Source organism: Dioscorea cayenensis, chromosome 4, assembly GCF_009730915.1.
Source record: "Dioscorea cayenensis subsp. rotundata cultivar TDr96_F1 chromosome 4, TDr96_F1_v2_PseudoChromosome.rev07_lg8_w22 25.fasta, whole genome shotgun sequence".
NCBI classification, from domain to species: Eukaryota; Viridiplantae; Streptophyta; class Magnoliopsida; order Dioscoreales; family Dioscoreaceae; genus Dioscorea; species Dioscorea cayenensis.
The window spans coordinates 21,210,327-21,233,488 of NC_052474.1; the positions used below are offsets into that span (position 1 = coordinate 21,210,327).

The 23,162-nt window shown below is 31.5% G+C and overlaps 4 protein-coding genes across 4 annotated transcripts; 3 read left to right on the top strand and 1 right to left on the bottom strand.

Moving 5' to 3' along the window:
• Positions 1-1,089: 1,089 nt before the first annotated feature.
• LOC120257887 (2-isopropylmalate synthase A-like) lies at positions 1,090-6,858 on the top strand. Its single transcript, XM_039265180.1, has 12 exons — positions 1,090-1,719; positions 3,883-4,087; positions 4,189-4,269; positions 4,353-4,439; positions 4,825-4,911; positions 5,000-5,100; positions 5,213-5,246; positions 5,319-5,393; positions 5,487-5,570; positions 5,774-5,908; positions 6,251-6,375; positions 6,460-6,858. The coding sequence occupies exons 1-12, from the start codon at positions 1,139-1,141 to the stop codon at positions 6,569-6,571; spliced, it is 1,707 nt and encodes a 568-aa protein (XP_039121114.1). The 5' UTR covers positions 1,090-1,138; the 3' UTR covers positions 6,572-6,858.
• A 3,823-nt stretch (positions 6,859-10,681) lies between these two features.
• On the top strand, positions 10,682-12,115 carry LOC120259259 (protein FLOWERING LOCUS T-like). Its single transcript, XM_039266833.1, has 5 exons — positions 10,682-10,894; positions 10,972-11,033; positions 11,133-11,173; positions 11,574-11,790; positions 11,878-12,115. The coding sequence occupies exons 1-5, from the start codon at positions 10,691-10,693 to the stop codon at positions 11,888-11,890; spliced, it is 537 nt and encodes a 178-aa protein (XP_039122767.1). The 5' UTR covers positions 10,682-10,690; the 3' UTR covers positions 11,891-12,115.
• A 686-nt stretch (positions 12,116-12,801) lies between these two features.
• LOC120258775 (dentin sialophosphoprotein-like) lies at positions 12,802-17,206 on the top strand. The gene is given in 3 exon segments (XM_039266210.1): positions 12,802-12,936; positions 12,938-13,180; positions 14,914-17,206. Coding segments are annotated over 3 exon segments (2,211 nt in total). The 5' UTR covers positions 12,802-12,858; the 3' UTR covers positions 16,804-17,206.
• Positions 17,207-17,952: 746 nt separating this feature from the next.
• LOC120258926 (dentin sialophosphoprotein-like) lies at positions 17,953-22,533 on the bottom strand. The gene is made up of 3 exons (XM_039266401.1): positions 22,134-22,533; positions 18,458-20,362; positions 17,953-18,226 (listed from the first exon to the last, which is right to left on the bottom strand). Exons 1-2 carry the CDS (start codon positions 22,451-22,453, stop codon positions 18,496-18,498), a joined length of 2,187 nt encoding a protein of 728 aa, XP_039122335.1. The 5' UTR covers positions 22,454-22,533; the 3' UTR covers positions 17,953-18,226; positions 18,458-18,495.
• Between the last annotated feature and the right edge of the window lie 629 nt (positions 22,534-23,162).

Consider the following 23,162-nt stretch of genomic DNA (forward strand, 5'->3'; position numbering starts at 1 on the left):
TCACTAATTATAATAGATAAAAATTATGGGTAATTTTCGGTCAAAATTTTAAATGATAAAAATTGTTGTGGTTAAAACTTTTTATATAAATAAAAATTAAAATTATCTCTAATATTAGATTAGCCAAAAATGTAATCGTTAGCGTAGTGAGAGAATCGAGCGATTGATCGGGATAAGTATGGTGCAGTTGTTCAGGGACAAATTGTTAGAATCTCGATAGCCATTTCGGTAACTCATTATATGACTCCTCCCACATGGCTATCAACATTACAACAATTTATCACTGGGACAACTTACCACCAATAATTTATTCCATCAATCCCTCAATAATACTCTCTATCTACCCAAACAATTACATCTTTGACTATTCTATTATTGGAGATCATTTTAATTTTTATTTATATAAAAAGTTTTAACCACAACGATTTTTATTTTTTAAAAATTTTGACCGAATATTACCCATAATTTTTATCTGCTAGAATTAGTGAAAGTAGAACTGGAAATAAAACTAGTTATAAAAAATTTTATGAAATTATAAGGGTTTTAGTGTAAATTTTTTTTTTAATTTAAAAAAACTAGTAGGACCATCCCAATTTAAAAAAAAAATTTAATATTAAAAAACTAGTGGGGCCTGCATTTTTTTTAAAAAAAAATAAAATTTAATATTAAAAAAATTAGTGGACCTCACAACTATTTAAAAAAATCAAAATTTAATATTAAAAAAAAATAAAAATACCTATTTTGATAAATAATTGTAGAAATTCCTATTATAGTAATTAATTAAAAAAAGCAATATTAAAAAAAAAACCAAATAATTAAAGGCATTCAATCACAAAAACATAATTTTTTTAAATTTCAAAAATAAAAATTTTTCATGTGTTTTTTCACACATATTTTTCATATGAAAATATATTTATTAAAATATTTGGTCCTAGAAAAACATTTGAGATTAATTTTTTTTAAATATTAAATCTAACTATAAATTATTATAATATCAAGTAAATAAATAAATAATTGCAAAAGCACTAATTCAACACATGAAGAATATTCACATAGCACCCACTATATAACAAGATGTACCACCCACCACTTATCAAAACACATATTCCTACATTACAAACTTTCACCACCACCACCAATGGCCATCTCAGACCAGTCCGTCACCACCGGCAACGGCGGCTCCGGCGAAGTCTGCACGGCCGCCGCCGGCGAGAACCGCCCATCTCATCCCAATTACATTCCCAATCACATAGATAACCCTTCATATGTGCGCATTCTTGACACCACTCTCCGAGACGGCGAGCAAGCTCCCGGGGCCGCCATGACTACAGAGCAAAAGCTCGATGTCGCCCGACTTCTCGCCCACCTCGGCGTTGACATCATCGAAGCCGGCTTTCCTTGCTCCTCTCCGGAAAGTTTCAACGCTGCTAAAGCCATTGCAATTGATGTTGGGTGCCACCCGGTGATAGCCGGAGGTCATGTGCCGGTGATTGGCGTGGTGGCTAGGAGTAATAAGAAGGATATAGATATTGCATGGGATGCAGTGAAACATGCTTGTCATCCACGTATCAATACTTTTATTGCCACTAGTGACATTCATATGAAACATAAGTTGAGGATGTCAAAGGAGGTGGTGGTTAAGACGGCGGTGGAGATGGTGGCTTATGCACGTAGTCTTGGTTGTAATGATGTTGCTTTTGCTGCAGAAGATGCTGGCAGGTTTGTTTGCATTTTACTTTCTTTTCATATATATATATATATAAATGTTCTTCATATTTGAATGTTATAAGGTAATTAACATAGGTGAGTAAAAAGAATGGAAAATAAAAATATGTTGTTAATAGTTGTGGGTTCAACTAGTTTTTATTTAAGGCGTCCTGAAGGTAGCTAGCCTTCATAATATAAGATTAGTACGTATATAGATGTAGACCATTATAGGAGTTCCAGCTGTATGTATTTCTCATTTTATATTAGATGAAACTCTTTTATAAAATTATAAGGGTTTAGTGTAAACTCTTTTATCTCATTTAAAACCTATCAAAATCTATTAATTTTTTAATATAATTTAATTGTATCTTATATTTTCTCTCTAAACAAAGTATTTTAATTTTTTTTTAAAAAATGGATTAGTATGTCAACAATAAAAGGTAAGTTGGAAAAAAAAACTATTTAATGGTTGATAAATTTTTCTCAATGAATATATAAAAAAGACCAAAATAAAGCCATAAGTACATAGGACCTGAGGGAGTATATATCATAAATTTAGAAAAAAAAATGATTAAATTTTAGCGTGCATTTAATTTAGACGAGGAAACGTAACTATTAGATAATAATTAAATTTTGTACTATTTGAATTTTAAGGTAACGTGGGTCAGTGGGTGGCTTAGAAAAAGCATGAAAAATGGAATCACTATTTGATAAATATATTGTATTATTTGAATATTAAGGTTACGTGTATGACTTAGGAAAAAAGCATGGAAAAATGACATAAATTGTTAGGTTACCAGCAAATACAATTGCAATTTGTTAACGACTTGGAAGACAAAAAGACACTGACTCATAGAAAATAGGCATGGGTTAAGGTTACGTGTATTTTTTTGAATATTAAAGTTACGTGTATTTGTCTATTTTATTTTTAAAAAAAAATCATAAGAATTGTGCGCGGTTTGTCTAGTGTTAGTATATTTATTTTATTTTTTTTGACACTAGCTAGGTGATAAGCACCCTTATATAAGATTAATAATTATAAACGTGTACTAAAGAATTTTACATAAAAAATTGATATCAATATGTCAAAAAGTCATTGATGTATATTTATGTGTAGAAAATAGAAGATAAGTTTTAAATAATAATAATAGTAATAATAATAATGATGCTGGATGAATTTGTTGACCAAAAGGGTCAAAACTAGTAATATACTATATGATAAATTTATAAAAGTAAATGATTGATAAGTATTCAATTAATGGTAAATTAAGAAAAAGTAGAAGTGCCCCTCTATTGTGAAATATATGTTATTTTGAGAAAATCTTTTTATTTCAAAATAGTTGCCCTTTTATAATATTAAAACGATATTTATTTATTTTTATTTTTAATTTTTTAATTTTTTAAGTTATATAAATAAAAAAAGTTGTATTCATAGTCTCAAGAATAAGTTATGTTTAAAAAAAAAACAGTACTTTAGTTGGTATGAATAAAAAAATTAAAGAATTTTCATTTTATAACTCTTGTTTATCTTTGAAAATTATCTTATGGTTTTAAGAAAAAAATAAAATAAATAAATTTATGTAATTAAAGATTAAAATGACCATTCATTTAGTTTTAAAACAGTGTGATGAATTATAATGTAATAAATAGGATTAAAGTTTTCTAGAATGATTGAAAGTTTGACTAGAGTTTTTATCAATCAGACTAAACTAATAATTTAGAATTATATTATATGTAAAATATTTAGAATTCTAATATTTCAATCATTTAAAAATTTAAAAATATTTAATCTCAAAAAATTATTTTTTCCTTTTTTATATGTTTTTTTTTCCTTTTTTGTTCATTTAGACGTATAAATCTAAATGTTTACTTTTTAATATATAATATTGTTTAAGCATTTTAGAAATTTAGTAAAGTTTTCAATAAAATGTTTATATTTCCACAAATGTCTTCAACTTGTTTACTCAACTGCTTAAATCTAAGCATGCATGTGAAAATAGAAATAGATAGTTAATGAGAAGAGTAAGCACTTCTTATATCTAATTAAGCAGTTGAAAAATCAAAATTACATATATATATATATATATATATGGAATATGTTTTAAAAAAAAATTATTATTAATTGATATTACTTAATTGATTAAAGTGATAATAAATATTGAAACATATATACAGGTCAGATAGAGAGTTTCTGCACCATGTATTGAATGAAGTGATAAAAGCAGGAGCCACAACCATCATCATCCCTGACACTGTTGGTTATAACATGCCATCAGAGTATGCAAATCTCATTGCTGATATCAAGCTCAACACTTCAGGGGCTATCATTGCCACCCATTGTCACAATGATCTTGGCTTTGCCGCTGCTAACACTCTTGCTGTACTTCTCCTTAAGCTTCTTCTTAAATATATATATATATATATATATTAGAAGTAATTTTTTTTTTTAATGTCTATTAATTGGGAGCACTGAAAATATAGGGAGCTGAGGCTGGGGCAAGGCAATTAGAGGTCACAATAAATGGGATTGGAGAGAGAGCTGGAAATGCAGCACTTGAGGAGGTATTCTTTTCTATTATATTCCTATATTGTTAGTTCATGTTTTAATAAATAATTAAATAAATGTGTATTCTAATTCTTTGCAGGTTGTGATGGCAATCAAATGTAGAAAGGAATTGCTAGGACTTCATACAGGCATTGATACTAAATACATTGTTGCAGCAAGCAAAATGGTACCTTAATTCCATCATTATTTCATAATATATGTGTATATATATTTGAGCAACTCTCAGGTGAAGTGCCAACTATGTAATTCCATGCAGTTCTCAATATAATGTTTACAGCTATTTCAATAATGACTTAAGCTAGCAGGGTTGAGGTTGGTTCAGGGTTTATATATATATATATATATATATTTCTAAGACACTCTGCAATGATATTATTGAAAAATACACAAACACTATACCTCTCGCACTTCTACCTAAGTCAGCCTTCCTATATATATATATATATATATTGTTGTATGTTAATATTGATGAATGTTATATACGATATTTGTTTGTTTGTATTTTTCTTATAAAATCAATATTATTATTATTATTGTTATTGTTGGTGTAGGTTGCGGAGTTCACCGGTTTATATGTGCAACCGCATAAAGCTATTGTTGGAGTTAATGCTTTTGCTCATGAAAGCGGTATTCATCAGGTATATATATACATTGTATTAATTTATACATATGTGATATTTAGAAGTTTTGACTTGTATAATTTGTAATGATGTTTTATATGATTAGGACGGAGTTCTTAAATATAGAGGCACTTATGAAATTATCTCCCCTGAAGATATTGGTTTGTCTAGATCCAATGAGTCCGGTATTGTTCTTGGAAAACTTAGGTAATATGTCAATAATCTCAGAGTTCTATAAACATATCATGTAAACATTATATATATACTGAAATATATATATATATATATATATATATATATATATATATATTTTTTGCAGTGGTAGACATGCTCTAAAAGCTCGGCTTTTGAAGGTAAATAATTCATGAGATAAATTCAATTTATTTTGTGTTGGTTATTATATTAAAAAAAGGTTTATATTTCAGTTAGGACATGATGTGAATGGAAAAGAGCTAGATGACATATTTGCAAGGTTCAAAGAAATTGCTGGCACAAAAAAGGTGATATATATATATATATATATATTGATTATTAAAAATGAAATAAATAAATAAACTATTGACAACTGACTAAATAATTTGTCATTTTTGCAGAATTTTTCCGATGATGATATTGAAGCACTTGTTGGAAATGAAAATGATCATTTAAAAACAATATGGTCACTTGTCGATATTCAGGTTCTAATGTTATCACATTAATATTTTTATTTAAAAAAAATCTCTAATTTTCATTCTATCAGATGAAATATCTAGTGGGATAATTAATTTTTAATTGTGCACACATTCGTGATCATTGCTCTTATCAAATTTATGAAATATATAAAAAAAATTATCAAATACTGATATTTCAAGTGATTAATTATTTACATTCATGCTCTTAGGTTATACATGGAACAATTGGTTTTCCCACAGTGACTGTGAAGTTAATTTCTTTTGATGGAGATGAAAAAATTTCATGCTCAACTGGAGAAGGTGTTGTAGATGCAGCATTTAAAGCAGTTAATAACATTGTCCAGGTGAGTTTCTAAATAACTAAATTTTAAATAATCATATATATATATATCGGTTAACTTTTTTTGAATAATAGACGATAAGTATCCTTTTTATATGAATATAAACAGATCTCGAATAAAGATCGAAATCCAGGATGATACGATATGATATGACAGCATGAGAATAATATAAAAAATCCCGGATGAGCGATGATAAACAGATGACGATTTAATAGTCACTGTCGGGAGGGATTTGAACCCATGACTTCCTCCTTATACTTTGGTGTCATACCATTAGGCTATATATCGGTTAACTTAATTAGTAAATATGAAATATATGATACTAATTTTATTTTATTTTTTAAGGTACCTGTGATTTTAAAAAAATACACAAATTCAGCCGTGGAAGGCATCGATGCTCTTGCTTCTACTCGTGTTGTTATAAGTCTCGATAGCAATGACATAAAAACTCAAAATGATCGGACTTTTAGGTCAGTTTTATATTTTTTTAATTAAATAATTTATGAAATTTTTTCATATTTTGCTAAGATTGCTATAACTTTTTTTCTTTGCAGTGGAATCGGGACAGGAAAAGATATCACCGTTGCGAGTGTTCAAGCTTATTTAAATGCGCTAAACAAAGCAATGAGTCTCAAAAACTTATCGGCAAAAATAATTCGGGCATGATCAACATTGTTAATTAATGTGTCTTTGAATCCAATATTAAGAGATGAAATAATTAATCCGGGCATATATAATCAACATTGTTAAATAATTGGCAAAAACTTATTGGCAAAAATAATCCGGGCAGTGTGATGGAGCATGCAGCAAAGCACAGTACCTGAATCCAATATTAAGAGATGAAATGCTATTTAATTCTATTTATTCATGGCTTGTTATTTCTATTTCATTTAAAGCATCAATAAATGTTGTTTAAACAGATGTGAGTTCTGTTACATTATTGGTATTCACTATTCATTGTGTAACAAAAGAGAATAATTAAATCTCCATTATATATATATATATATGTTTGTCGTTAGCAGCTTTGATTTCTTAATTAAATTTGTTGATTTATCCATTTTAATCAAATATATATATATATATATAATGTCAGTTGGGATATTCTCAAATGTATTCTAAATTAAACAATAATAGTAATTAAGTTTTTTTTAAAATTTATCAAAATCCAATGTAAAGAGATTGTTGTTTCATGTTACACAAACCAAAACATGCATGGTCAAATTGCTAAATAAAAATTTAAAAGGAATATTTATCAAATTTATTTATACGATTTTATTTTATTTTTGAATTGTGTACAAACAATAGATTGAAATGTAACTAAAAACCAAATCAATTCATATTAAATCTATTATATCTCAATTCTCATACCCTCATGCAAGTAAATTTTATTTGCTCTTGCTAATTAAAAAAAAGTTAAGCCATTGAACTTTTTGGTACATATATAGCATTTGCCTGATTACCAAAAACACTGGTGTGATAATTTTAAAAGCCTTTGGTTATAAATACATGTTTATAGCCCAAATTTTGTGTTATTAGGTGAGAACAGACATGTCAATGTTACACTTATATACATATACAACAACAAATTTTGATTTAACAACTGAATATGAATCTTCACTTTTGTAATGAAGTAAAAATTGGTTTTTCTCCCAACTCAAAAATCAAGGTTCAAATCCTATCTTTAGTTACTCCATATTTTTTAATATTTATGAATGTATGCAAGAAAGAACTATGAAACTATGTCATTAGAAGATTCACAAAGAAAAATATTAAAAAAAAACTACCATAATGAACGAAATGGTGAGTTTGAATCCCTCCTAATGCAGTTTTTTTAAATATTATATTTTAAAATTTTAATTACCAAAATGTGCATGTCCGTAATTATTTATGGACATGCGCATTTTTATTTTTTTAATATTTAAATTTTATTTTTATTTTAATGCGATGCTCACTAGTTTTTTAAATAAAAACTATGGCCCATTAGCTTTTTAAATAAAAACAGTTTTGCATTTAAACTCTTATAATTTTCATAATATTTTTTTATAACTTATTTTTTTAAGAGGTTGATGGGGATGAATTATTTTTTTATAACTTATAAAATTATAAGGGTTGTCATATGAAATTGTTTTTTATCTTAAAAGTTAATGGGCATGTAGTTTTTTATGTAAAAAACTAGTGAGGTCCATTGTTTTAAAAAAAATTTAAATTTTAATATTTAAAAAACAAAAATGGGCATATCCATAAATAGTTATGGACATTCGCATTCTGGTAATTAAAAAAAAAACATCCTAATGCATAGTTGAAACATAAATGATGTGCAAAACCCTTCTTCCCCTATGCATGGTTAAGACATAAATACTGTATAATTAATTGTTTATACGCATTATAAGAAAGAAAATTAAAACACAAACAAGCATCACTTCTCAAGAGGCTTATCAATAGAGGCAGAAGCTTCTCAGTGATCTTGTTGGGTGTATCATAGGGTCTGCTCGAGGTTTACGATGAGGGCGCTTAACTAAGATCATGCTTGAGGATCTCCTTGTTGGCCTTCTTTGCATGATCGGAGATGGAGGCAAATCCAATGGTGTACGTGATCCCAAGCTTTTAATTTGCTAGCTAGCTCCTCCATGCACCTTCTGTGGAACCCTAACCCTAGAAAGAAAGCAGACGATGATTTTGATCTTTTGAAGCTGATCTTCAACTTATAAATAAGTTACGGGCTAAAGCAGTTATGTTGTTGCTTGTTTGTTTGTTTGTTTGTTTTTTTTTGCATGTGCGCTACTGAAAAGTTTAATATGCTCTATAAAGTGAAATGAAATTGTTTTATATTTATGAGTGGATAATGTAAGCGACTGAAATATTTTTAATATGGCAAATCGAACCACATTCTATTTAAGAATGTGTTAAGATTAAATAGGAAAAAAAAGAAGAATTTTTTTAAACATATGTATATTATTGTTACTATCATAATAATAATCGAACGATAACACATTTAACTCTCATATGGATGTAAAGGGTTTAACTATCTCCTAAAGTATTTAAAAAGTGGAGATATGCTCATCTTGTTTTTGACTCTTTATATATATATATATATATATATATACTAATACGTTTACTGATGATTAAAAGTAAAAAGAAGAAATTGAGAGAGCATGAGAAGGATAGGTGGGGTTAAGATTGAGTGGGGATGTCTCCACAGACGTACATCAAATTTAAAGACATTCATAGAAAGTAGAAATTGCAAGCATATATATATATATACATATATATATATATACAAGTCTAGAAAAAGAGAATAATGAGATAGAATGAATTTTGTCTCTAAATATTCATGTTGAGCATTTACAATTTATAAATGGCCCAACATAAACAGAGAAGGTGGGTTTGTTCTATTGGTAATAATTGAGCCACGTATACCTCCTCTTCTTATTTTAATTTTTTTAGTATCATAAAATATAAACGTAAACATACACATGCATCATGGAATAAGGTTTTGTTTTCTTAGTATTATAATGCATATAGTTGTTGAATATTCTTGATAGAGATCCATTCCATAATTAGTACATACTATTGTCTAATATACACGCACGTATATATAATAGCGGCCATCCTTTTTCTCACTGTATATATTATACAAATTAATCAACCTAGCTAGCCCCACATTTCAACAAAGCAAAAGATTTCTTAGAATATATTCTTCGTCTTTTGTTTCTTTCTCTTCTGCTTTTTTAGAGATCATTGTCAAAAATATTTAGTTCATGCATGTTGCGTTTTGAATGCGCCTTTATATATATATTGATTTTTTTTTATTTGTGTAGATTAAGAATATTAATTGTTGTATGCTTTGAAATGTTACATATATATTTTTGTTTTATACGGATATATACACCTCTTTCGCTCGAAGGTATAGAAAAAAATTATTTCTGAAATTATATATGCAATTATTTTTTTAATGTAATACATAGAAAATTAATGGATATTTGTTGCATTTCTTTAGTTAGTATTCTATGAAAAATATTGTGTTTTGATAGGTTTGGAAAAACAGTGTGGAATTAGAAGACAAAAGATGAGGAATATTAAAAAATTTGATAAGCACATCACTTTAACATGCATGCAATATGCATGCATGAAGCATGCTTTCTTGATTGCCATGGGAATCTATCTATCTATATATATATATATATATACACACTATTCAAAATGTCAATTCAGTGCTTCACAACCATGCAAAAGGATAAGGACGATGTGTCAACCATCAAACCTATTATTCTCTACTTACCAAAAAAGGGACATTTCATGCAAATTATTAGATAGAAAAAGAAAATGCTTCATTATATACATTCAATTGTTGAAATCAAAATGATAAGATATATATGTGTTCTAAATTATTGTTTATATTAATTGATATTTAGAACTTGAATATATATATATATATATATGCATGCATGAAAGATGACAAGAGAGAGGCACGTAGATTATATTCTGCATGGCAATCTCTCTTCCACTTGTAGGTTGGCATATTGCCAATCTCTATCTAAATGGTATATATATGATATAAATAAAGTATAAGATTCCAACTTCTTTCTCTCTCTCTCTCTCTCTCTATATATATATATATGAATGACACTATGTCAATACCATGTCACCATTTTTCTCCTCTTTTCACACATTATATATACACACTTCATCATCTTCTCCCCTTCATATCAAATTAACCTTCCATTCTTCTTCTTCTTCTTCTTCTTCTTCTTCTTCTTCTTGAGTTAATAAATTATTTATATATACATGTCTACAGAAAGAGAAAGAGATCCATTGGTTATTGGACAAGTAATTGGAGATGTGGTTGATCCATTTGTTAAGAGTGTGAATTTAAGACTAGTTTATGGTACAAAAGAGATCACTAATGGATCTGGATTTAGAAATTCAGCTGTTGTTAATCAACCTTCAGTTGACATCAGAGGAAATGATGGCAACTCTCTTTACACTCTAGTAAGTATTTTTTATCATTAATTACTGTTTATTAATTTTAAAAATGCTAATTAATTAGTTTCTGATTCTTTATTTAGGTGATGGTTGATGCTGATGCACCAAGCCCAAATAATCCTTATCAAAAAGAGTATCTCCATTGGTGAGTTTTATTTATTTATTTATTTATTTTTTTTGCTTTATTTTGTCATAGTATATAATAACTTTGTTTTTTATATATATTTTTTTCAATCTTAATTAGGTTGGTGACTGATATCCCAGAATCAAGAGATGTAAGTTTTGGTGGGTTCATTTTACTGACATTTTTATCATACAGTAAAATTCACTAATTATCTTCATGCATGAGTAATTAATTAACTCTCTTACCCTTTAATTAAAGTATCACAAAGAGATGGTGATACTTTAAGAGACAAACAAAGAATGGAGGGCTATATGATATTCCCAACTCTTCGAGATCGGCACCGGTGTATTGCCATTTAGAATCAAACTGTAATCCCCATGAACAATGAATGTTTGCAAGATATTTAGTAGTATATAATTTTTCATTTCTGCAACATTAATGAGCTCTTGTTTGATCATACTTATTTTCTGAAATTTTTCAAACCCAATCATGAATAACAACTAATGCATGCAATAATGTTCTACAAATTGTCAACAGTTGTTTCTCCATTGAAAATTTCAGGAAATGAAATTGTATGCTACGAGAGCCCAAAGCCGTCGGCCGGCATTCATCGTATTGTGTTTGTGTTGTTCCAACAAAAAGTTCAGCAAACTGTGCATGTGCCCGGATGGCGTCCAAACTTTAACACTAGAGATTTTATGGCATTTTACAACCTCGGACCGCCCGCCGCCGTGCTGTTCTTTAACTGTCAAAGAGAGCATGGTTGCGGAGGTAGACGGTATGCTTGTTTCTTTCTTATCAGATATTAGAGAATACGAAAATTTTATCGTACTATTCTTATTAGTTTTCATTGTGAAATTTACAGATACTGCGAATGAGGAGGTTATCTATTACATGCACACATCATTTCCCTTATGGCTTCTACTGCTGAAAAAAAAACAGAGCATTAATACATAAAATATTCAAAATCTACATTTAAGATTAATTATCTGCAGAAACAGACATGTGAAACTGATATGAAAGTATGATAATTCTGTGATTTTAGACTGTTGTTTTCTTCACAGATAACAACTTGATCAGTAGAAGCAAGAGTATCGATGTCTTCGATCTATGAATTTATTTATACTTTTAGAATCATAAATATTTGCATAAATTAAAAGAAGAATTGAAACAAGTTAATAATACAACAAATTTAAACAGTAACAATTTATGAAAATTTCTGAAACTTACTTCCACAATGATAATGGCTTAATTTGCATGATGCATTAACAGGACTTTCTTCAATTGAGCTTGAAATTAATATTCTCTTCTTCTGCACAAAAAAAATTAACTTAATTCTAACTGTGGAAAAGTCAAGAATTCTTTGAACCTTGCAAATATGTTATCAAATTCCTTAATTTTCATTGATATTGTACATCAACTGAAAATAAGATTTATTAATTTCATTGTTGTATAAAGGCCATAACCTTAACACAAATTAGGAATATTGTTTGATTTAGTACATTGAAATATTTAAGTCAATTCCATTAAATTTAATATAAAGTAATTCAATTCATCATATAGATCACCATAGAGTGACAAATCCAACCTTTAAAGGTGTATATTAAATATGAAACTTCTCAAGGATATAACTACAAAAAAATAAAAACCTGATCCGGTTTTTTTATCCGAACCGAATTACAACTTCGGCCCGAATTCGGTTTTATTTATCCCTTCGAAGTTTATTACTTTATTTATCCCTTCGACTTCGAGATCGAGAGATCGAGAGAGAGAGAGAGAGAGAGAGATCAACGCCATCGTCTTCTTTCGATTCTAGGGTTAGGGTTTCAGAAAGGGAGTAGGAGCCATGTACAACGGCATCGGCTTGCAAACTGCTCGGGGATCGGGCACCAATGGCTACGTGCAATCCAACAAGTTCTTCATCAAGGCGAAGGCAAACTCCGTCTCCCTCCAGCCTCCCTTCCGCCTCCATCGCTGATCCTGGCGCCAAGAAGGCTAACAAGGAGATCCTTGAGCACGATCGCAAGCGCCGCATCGAGCTCCGCCTCGTCGTCCTTGAGGAAACCCTTGCTGATCAGGGATACACCCAAGCTGAGATCGCTGAGAAGCTCCGGGAAACTCGCGCCGCCCTCGAGACTGCCCCTCTTGATAACCCTCCTGAGAAAGAGGTGATTTTTCGTGTTTGATTCTTGATAGGGGTTGTTGAATCGATGTTCAATTGTTTCTTTGTGAGTCTTTGTGTGATTTGTTGAATTTGGGGTTTTGTGGTTGTGTTTGGATTTATGGAGAATTAATAGTAGGAAATGTCTTTAAAATTGATTATATTGTTTTTTTTTTTTTTCCGTCCATGAATTTCATGCCCTAGGTTTGCATTGAATTCTATAGCCTTTCTATTGATTGAATTCATATATGTTCAGTTAGGGTTTGTTTTTCTTTTCAAAAGAGCCAGACAGTGGAGGTGATTCTTTGTACTTGATTGATGATAATAAATATTCATTATATTGTTTCTTTCTCTTAGGCTTACCAGGATTTCTTGGTTTTGTGATTCACTTAGGTAATGTTTGTTAGGAGGAATTTGAAGTTACATGTAATTTGAGTTACATGGTTTTTAGAAATCCAGTGTTTGGTTGACTGGATTCTAAAAACCCATGTAACTCAGATTACATTCAATGAGGGATTTGGTTTTACGCCCAAATTGAGCGTAAATCGAAATCCAGGAGTTGAAAATCCTTAAATGATGTATATATATACATATGTATATATATATACATATATACATACGCATATATATACACATGCACATGCTTATGCATATATACACACATACATATACACATACACATACCCATACATATATATTTTATATAAACGTACATAGGTATGCTTACATTATACATACACACATATGCATACACACCCACTTATACATATACCTATGCATAGTATGTTTACATATACAATATTCATATATACATGTACATATATGATGTATATATATATATATACATATACATACACTTATATATATGTATTTTTCAATTTCAGATTTATAAATCTTTCCAAACAAACAAAAAACAATCTTATAATACACCCAAACAAACGTAACTGCACTATATTTTAAAAACCAAGTATTTCCAATTACATTATAACTAAAAATCCCACTGTATTTAGAATTACATCCAACCAAACGCCACCTTACTTGACTTAGGGTTTGTGGTTGTGTTTGTATTGGTCCTTAATATTTAAGAATATTAAGGAAGAAAACAGGTGTTCTTAATGCATTTTTTATCCCTTGTAATTGATAATATGCCTTATTGAGCATTTAATTTGTTGTTTTTCTACTTTCTAAGTTTGAGACTTTTTCAAGTATGGTGTGTTTTTTGATTTATATGTTCAATTAGGGTTTGTTGTTTGGCTTTGAGGGAGAGCAATACTAAGAGAAGATAAAATAGAAAGAATTCCTACAAGGTTGAAAACTTTCTTGTTTATTGATGGAATTCAGGCTCTTAGTTGTTGTTGATGCTGGAGATAGCTATTCTCATTTCTCCCTTGCCATTATGTGCAACATTCAAGTCAATGTACTCTTAAAATGAAATAGAGTGACATCAAATATAGCGTGATGAAAATGTTTGTAGTAGTCAACATTCAATACATTGTTTTGAATTACAAATTTCATTGAATTATAAGCTTGAACCGTTGAACATGAATTAATTCCAAGATGATGTCCCGCACTCTATGGCAATTTGTTGCAAGTATGCCATTCGGTATTTGTTCCTCTTCTTGTAATTCATGTCAGCTTGTGTGTTGTCTTATGACTCTTGCTTTGTGATGTATAACTAAAGAGTGAACCTATTTTGCAACTAAAAACTGTATTAACCAGCTACACAACTCGTAGTCATGATTTGCTTTCCTCCAATACTTCAGGATCTCAGATACACAGACCCATCAAATTGCTGCACGGAAAGAAAAACAGCTTGAAACTTTCAGAGCTGCCCTTGGTATCAAACTTGGTGATGAATCCCCCAAGCCTGACACTGAAGAGCAAAGGCATCAGGATAAAGCCCAAGTTTTAGAAACTGAAGAAAGTGGTGGTGAGAAAGACAGAGAACAGATGAAATTAACCGATGGTAAACAAGACCATGGTGACAGAGAGAGGGAGAGTAGCAAGAACGCAAGAGCAACAGAAGAACACAAAAGTAAGGATGATTTGCATGACAAGAAGAACCGGGAAAAGAAAGCGAATGAAGTTGAACACAAGAAGATGGAAACTAAAAAAGGAAGATACAAGGATGTTTCTGCCTCTGATAGTAGCGGAGAAGATGTTAAAAATGACAAGATGAAACCACCCCGAAATTCTCGGGGGCTTGATTCCCGTTATGACACTGATATTAGGAGAAGCAAGAAGAGCTCAAAAGTTTCTGAGAAGGATAAAATCTCCAGTTACCTTGATAGTAATGAGGATTCTGACTCCAGCAGTGAGTCTGGTGGGGAAAGGACTAGAAAATCAAGGAAGGTTGCGAAGCAAAGGAAATATGACAGTGATTCAGGAACAGATGGAGACAATAAAAGAAAGAGAGGCAATGTGAAGGAGAGACCATCTAGCGGGAGAAGGTATGATCATGATAAATCTGATTCTGGCCATGACTCAGGCAGGGAAAATACTAGAAAATCAAACAAGTATGTTAAGCAACGAAGAAGGTATGACAATGAGTCTAAAATAGATGAAGATGCTAAGAAGAAAAAGGGGCATGCCAAAGAGCTACCTTCTAGGAGGAGGCATGATTCCGATAGTGATTTTAGCATGGATGAGACCAGAAAATCAAGGAAGGTTGTCAAAAAACAAAGGAGATATGATAGTAGTAGTTCTGAAACAGATGAAGATGATGGAAGGAAGAAAGCCCATGTCAATGAAACTTCTAGGAAGAGAAGGCATGATTCTGGTGATTCAGATTCTGATAGTGATGATTCAGGAATTGGCAAAGGGAGAACAAGTAAACATTACAATGACAAAAGGAACAAAAATGACTCTGAAACTGTCCAGGAAAAGAGAATCACAAATAATAAGAAAATACTGGAGAAGTCAAGACGGCATGATTCTGAAGATTCAAGTTCTGGTGCTGATTATACTGAAAGTCATAGTTCAGATTCTATTAGTGATGGTGATTCTAGTGATGCTAGTGATTCTAGTGGCTATAAGAGGATGGATGCTAAAAATGGCAAGAGGTTGAAGTCTATTGTGGAAAAAGATATGAGTTCTGGAATCAGCAGAAGGGATGATCGGAGGACAAGCAAGATTACTAATGAAGATAGGAATAGAGATCACTCAAGTCTATTGAAGAAAAGTGAGAAGAATCGTCATGTTGAAATGAAGAATGATAGGAAGGAAGTTGGTGATAAGGAGAATCAAGCTGCACAGGGAAAGAGGAAAATTGATGATGGGCGTGATGATCTACCAGTTTTGGAGTCAAGACATTCTGGCCTTGGAAAATCAGAGAAAATGAAAGAGAGTGTGGAGGCCAAGAAAGACACATATAATAGAGATCATAGGACTCATCATGAAAGACGAGATAACCAGAAGAGAGATGATTACAAATATCATGGAAACTCTCAAAAACATTATGATGAAGATGATTATGGCCAAAGACACAAGAGTAGGGATGACAGGAGTAGGGATGACAGGAGCCACACCGATCCCAAACGGAGAAAACTTGAGAGTTCTAGACAGTATGCAAGGAGTAACAGATATGACAGTGACTCTGGTGAAGATTTAAAGTCACACAGGCAACGTTGATTCATAACTAAGGTGAGTTCTTTCTGTTCATGCTGTAGCCTTTCCAATGTGCAAGCATAAAGAATGATGAGCTTAGAGGCTGAGCTTTAGATATAGTGCACTTTTGCAAACAAGTAAACTATATACTACAGTACAATAGTGGGCAAGTAAAGAAGAAGACATGCAAGGTGCTGTTTTTTACTGTGATGTTGCGGCATTTCCTATTTTTTTTCTTAAAAAATCTTTTGTTTACTTTTATATATGTTGTTTTTGTGAAGATTCATTATATTGTCGTATTCTTTGTACTAAGTTTTGGTTTATATCTTCTTCTCTCATTGCTGCAATGGAGAGATGTTGTCATTTTTAGCTCTTTCAACAGTGCAGTAAGCATTGGAAGCAATCAAGATCTTTAAATTCTTTTATATGATTATTCACTTTAAATTGATAGAGATTGTCTTTTTTAAGTGACCATAAGTTGTCTTATTTTATTTTTTATTTTCCTTTTATTTACAAAACTAGATGTTAAACTTACCATGTGTGTGAACTGATGCCTGCAGCTGACTTATTTGCTATTTTCAACAAATGTCTTTGCTCCTTTCTAATTGAATAGAGTCCCTGGAATTAAAATGGGCCGTTCTTTTGCATTTAATTTGTACATTTTAACGTTTTAGTGCTTACATGACACCCAGATGATAGTTTAAAAAATAATGATTTTATTTTATTTTTCTATGTAGATGTAGAAATCACTTATTTTTTTTAAGTGTAGAAGTATAATAAAAAAAAATTGAACTTCTTAAAAATTAATTTGGTAATCTGTTGACACAAATAATAATGATAATAATAATAATAATTTTTATAGTATGTGCAAGCTGGAAAGATGTTCCACATCAGCAGATTAAAATTAGTTACAATTTTTTTAAAAGAATTATTTAAAAATTGTTTATGATGCAAAGATGTTATCAAACAACGGACAAAAATGAAAAGAAGATACAAAATATTTACACATGTAAAACAAAAATTTTAATGAAATTTATTAATGACTGTCTAGTGTCTATGCATTAATAAATGGATACAAATTAAAATAAAAGTGACAAATCGCCCACAATGGCCATTCATGAACATGATGAAAGTTACCTATGGTAGAACCAGAATTTAATTAAGCAACAGTAATAAAGAAGCAATTTCAAAGATCATGCACATAATCAGGAACAAAGCTTAAAGAAATTCTTATCACACACTACAGTGCAAGCATATAATTCATTTAACAAGACAATTATTACACAAAATTATACATAAAACCGAGAAAAAAGAAGTCCAAGTTGTTTGTTCTGACCAAACTTTTTCTTCAGGATATCAGGTAAAACCTCTCTTGACAACATATCAAGTGAAAACCATCAGCATCCCATACTTCACTTGGAAATACACGGTGGAAAACATGATTCACCTACAAAATTTAAAAAAAAAAAACGTTTGTTATCAAAATATGTACACCATACCAGTTAACACTTTTCTCAAAAATACCAGAAATAAAAGAAAGAAGGTGCAAGAAAACATGAGCGCGCTTGCGTAGATACAAATTAAAGCTACCATTAATTTAAACCCAAATCAAACCTAGGTTATGAAAGAGCAAAGCTCAAATAAACAATAAAGCTCAACAAATAGATAAGTATCATACCATCTTTGAATGACAGTTCATACGATGAACTGCATGAATCAACGTTGCCTGTGTGACTTTAAATCTTCACCAGAGTCACTGTCATATCTGTTACTCCTTGCATACTGTCTAGAACTCTCAAGTTTTCTCCGTTTGGGATCGGTGTGGCTCCTGTCATCCCTACTCCTGTCATCCATACTCTTGTGTCTTCGGCCATAATCATCTTCATCATAATGTTTTTGAGAGTTTCCATGATATTTGTAATCATCTCTCTTCTGGTTATCTCGCCTTTCATGATGAGACCTATGATCTCTATTATATCTGTCTTTCTTGGCCTCCACGCTCTCTTTCATTTTCTCTGATTTTCCAAGGCCAGAATTTCTTGACTCCAAAACTGGTAGATCATCACGACCATCATCAATTTTCCACTTTCCCTGTGCGGCTTGATTCTCCTTATCACCAACTTCCTTCCTATCATTCTTCATTTCAACATGACGATTCTTCTCACTTTTCTTCAATAGACTTGAGTGATCTCTATTCCTATCTTCATTAGTAATCTTGCTTGTCCTCTGATCATCCCTTCTGCTGATTCCAGAACTCATATCTTTTTCCACAATAGACTTCAACCTCTTGCCATTTTTAGCATCCATCCTCTTATAGCCACTAGAATCACTAGCATCACTAGAATCACCATCACTAATAGAATCTGAACTATGACTTTCACTATCATCAGCACCAGAACTTGAATCTTCAGAATCATGCCGTCTTGACTTCTCCAGTATTTTCTTATTATTTGTGATTCTCTTTTCCTGGACAGTTTCAGAGTCATTTTTGTTCCTTTTGTCATTGTAATGTTTACTTGTTCTCCCTTTGCCAATTCCTGAATCATCACTATCAGAATCTGAATCACCAGAATCATGCCTTCTCTTCCTAGAAGTTTCATTGACATGGGCTTTCTTCCTTCCATCATCTTCATCTGTTTCAGAACTACTACTATCATATCTCCTTTGTTTTTTGACAACCTTCCTTGATTTTCTGGTCTCATCCATGCTAAAATCACTATCGGAATCATGCCTCCTCCTAGAAGGTAGCTCTCTGGCATGACCCTTTTTCTTCTTAGCATCTTCATCTATTTTAGACTCATTGTCATACCTTCTTCGTTGCTTAACATACTTGTTTGATTTTCTAGTATTTTCCCTGCCTGAGTCATGGCCAGAATCAGATTTATCATGATCATACCTTCTCCAGCTAGATGGTCTCTCCTTCACATTGCCTCTCTTTCTTTTATTGTCTCCATCTGTTCCTGAATCACTGTCATATTTCCTTTGCTTCGCAACCTTCCTTGATTTTCTAGTCCTTTCCCCACCAGACTCACTGCTGGAGTCAGAATCCTCATTACTATCAAGGTAACTGGAGATTTTATCCTTCTCAGAAACTTTTGAGCTCTTCTTGCTGCTCCTAATATCAGTGTCATAACGGGAATCAAGCCCCCGAGTATTTCGGAGTGGTTTCATCTTGTCATTTTTAACATCTTCTCCGCTACTATCAGAGGCAGAAACATCCTTGTATCTTCCTTTTTTAGTTTCCATCTTCTTGTGTTCAACTTCATTCGCTTTCTTTTCCCGGTTCTTCTTGTCATGCAAATCATCCTTACTTTTGTGTTCTTCTGTTGCTCTTGCGTTCTTGCTATTCTCCCTCTCTCTGTCACCATGGTCTTGTTTACCATCAGTTAATTTCGTCTGTTCTCTGTCTTTCTCACCACCACTTTCTTCAGTTTCTAAGCCTTGGGCTTTGTCCTGATGCCTTTGCTCTTCAGTGTCAGGCTTGGGGGATTCATCACCAAGTTTGATCCCAAGGGCAGCTCTGAAAGTTTCAAGCTGTTTTTCTTTCCGTGCAGCAATTTGATGGGTCTGTGTATCTGAGATCCTGAAGTATTGGAGGAAAGCAAATCATGACTACGAGTTGTGTAGCTGGTTAATACAGTTTTTAGTTGCAAAATAGGTTCACTCTTTAGTTATACATCACAAAGCAAGAGTCATAAGACAACACACAAACTGACATGAATTACAAGAAGAGGAACAAATACCGAATGGCATACTTGCAACAAATTGCCATAGAGTGCGGGACATCATCTTGGAATTAATTCATGTTCAACGGTTCAAGCTTATAATTCAATGAAATTTGTAATTCAAAACAATGTATTGAGTATTGACTACTACAAACATTTTCATCACGCTATATTTGATGTCACTCTATTTCATTTTAAGAGTACATTGACTTGAATGTTGCACATAATGGCAAGGGAGAAATAAGAATAGCTATCTCCAGCATCAACAACAACTAAGAGTCTGAATTCCATCAATAAACAAGAAAGTTTTCAATCTTTCCTTCAATCTGTAGGAATTCTTTTTATTTTATCTTCTCTTAATATTGCTCTCCCTCAAAGACAAACAACAAACCCTAACTGAACATATAAATAAAAAAATACTTCATATTTGATAAAGTCTCAAACTTACAAAGTAGAAAAACAACAAATTCAATGCTCAATAAAGCATATTATCAATTACATGGGATAAAAAAATGCATTTAGAACATCTGTTTTCTTCCTTAATATTCTTCAAATATTAAGGACCAATACAAACACAACCACAAACCCTAAGTCAATAAAGTGGCGTTTGGTTGGATGTAATTCTAAATACAGTGGGATTTTCAGTTACAATGTAACTAGAAATACGTAGTTTTTAAACTACAGTGTAATTATGTTTGGTTATGTGTAACTGGAATTACTGTATTATAAAATTTTTTGTTTGTTTGGAAAGATTTGTAAATCTGGAATTGAAAAATAATGTGTATAAGTGTATATATATGTATATATATAGATATCTCTGTAAATGTATATATCAGATGTATATATGAATATATGTATATGTAAACATACTATGCATAGGCATATGTATAAGTGGGTGTATATGCATATGTATGTATGTATAATGTAAGCATACTTATGTATGTTTATAAAAAATATATATGTATGGGTATGTGTATGTGTGTAAATATGCATATGCATATATGTATGTGTATATATATGCGTATGTATATATGTATATATATACATATGTGTGTATATATACATTACCTAAAGATTTTCAACTCCCGGGATTTTGACTCACGTCCAATTTGGGCATAAAACCAAATCCCTCATTGGATGTAATCTGAGTTACATGGGTTTTTAGAATCCAGTCAACCAAACACTGGATTTCTAAAAACCATGTAACTCAAATTACATGTAACTTCAAATTCCTCCTAACAAACATTACCTAAGTGAATCACAAAACCAAGAAATCCTGGTAAGCCTAAGAGAAAGAAACAATATAATGAATATTTATTATCATCAATCAAGTACAAAGAATCACCTCCACTGTCTGGCTCTTTTGAAAAATCAAACCCTAACTGAACATATATGAATTCAATCACTAGAAAGGCTATAGAATTCAATGCAAACCTAGGGCATGAAATTCATGGACGGAAAAAAAAAAACAATATAATCAATTTTAAAGACATTTCCTACTATTAATTCTCCATCAAATCCAAACACAACCACAAAACCCCAAATTCAACAAATCACACAAAGACTCACAAAGAAACAATTGAACATCGATTCAACAACCCCTATCAAGAATCAAACACGAAAAATCACCTCTTCTCAGGAGGGTTATCAAGAGGGGCAGTCTCGAGGGCGGCGCGAGTTTCCCGGAGCTTCTCAGCGATCTCAGCTTGGGTGTATCCCTGATCAGCAAGGGTTTCCTCAAGGACGACGAGGCGGAGCTCGATGCGGCGCTTGCGATCGTGCTCAAGGATCTCCTTGTTAGCCTTCTTGGCGCCAGGATCAGCGATGGAGGCGGAGGGAGGCTGGAGGGAGACGGAGTTTGCCTTCGCCTTGATGAAGAACTTGTTGGATTGCACGTAGCCATTGGTGCCCGATCCCCGAGCAGTTTGCAAGCCGATGCCGTTGTACATGGCTCCTACTCCCTTTCTGAAACCCTAACCCTAGAATCGAAGAAGACGATGGCGTTGATCTCTCTCTCTCTCTCTCTCTCGATCTCTTGATATAAATAAAACCGAATTCGGGCATCTCGAAGGGATATATAAAACCGAATTCGGGCCGAAGTTGTGATTCGGTTCGGATAAAAAACACGGGATCAGATTTTTATTTTTTTGCCGTTATACCCTTGAGAAGTTTCATATTTAATATACACCTTTAAAAGTTGGATTTGTCACTCTATCGTGATGTATATGATGAATTGAATTACTTTATATTAAATTTAATGGAATTGACTTAAATATTTTAATGTACTAAATCAAACAATATTCCTAATTTGTGTTAAGGTTATAGCCTTTATACAACAATGAAATTAATAAATCTTATTTTCAGTTGATGTACAATATCAATGAAAATTAAGGAATTTGATGACATATTTGCAAGGTTTAAAGAATTCTTGACTTTTCCACAGTTTAGAATTAAGTTAATTTTTTTTGTGCAGAAGAAGAGAATATTAATTTCAAGCTCAATTGAAGAAAGTCCTGTTGATGTATATAGCACACAAATTAAACCATTAACATTGTGGAAGTAAATTTGAGAAATTTTCTCAAGTAATTACTGTTTAAATTTGTTGTAGACATTTGTTGAAAATGGCAAAGAAGTCAGCTGCAGGCATCAGTTCACTCA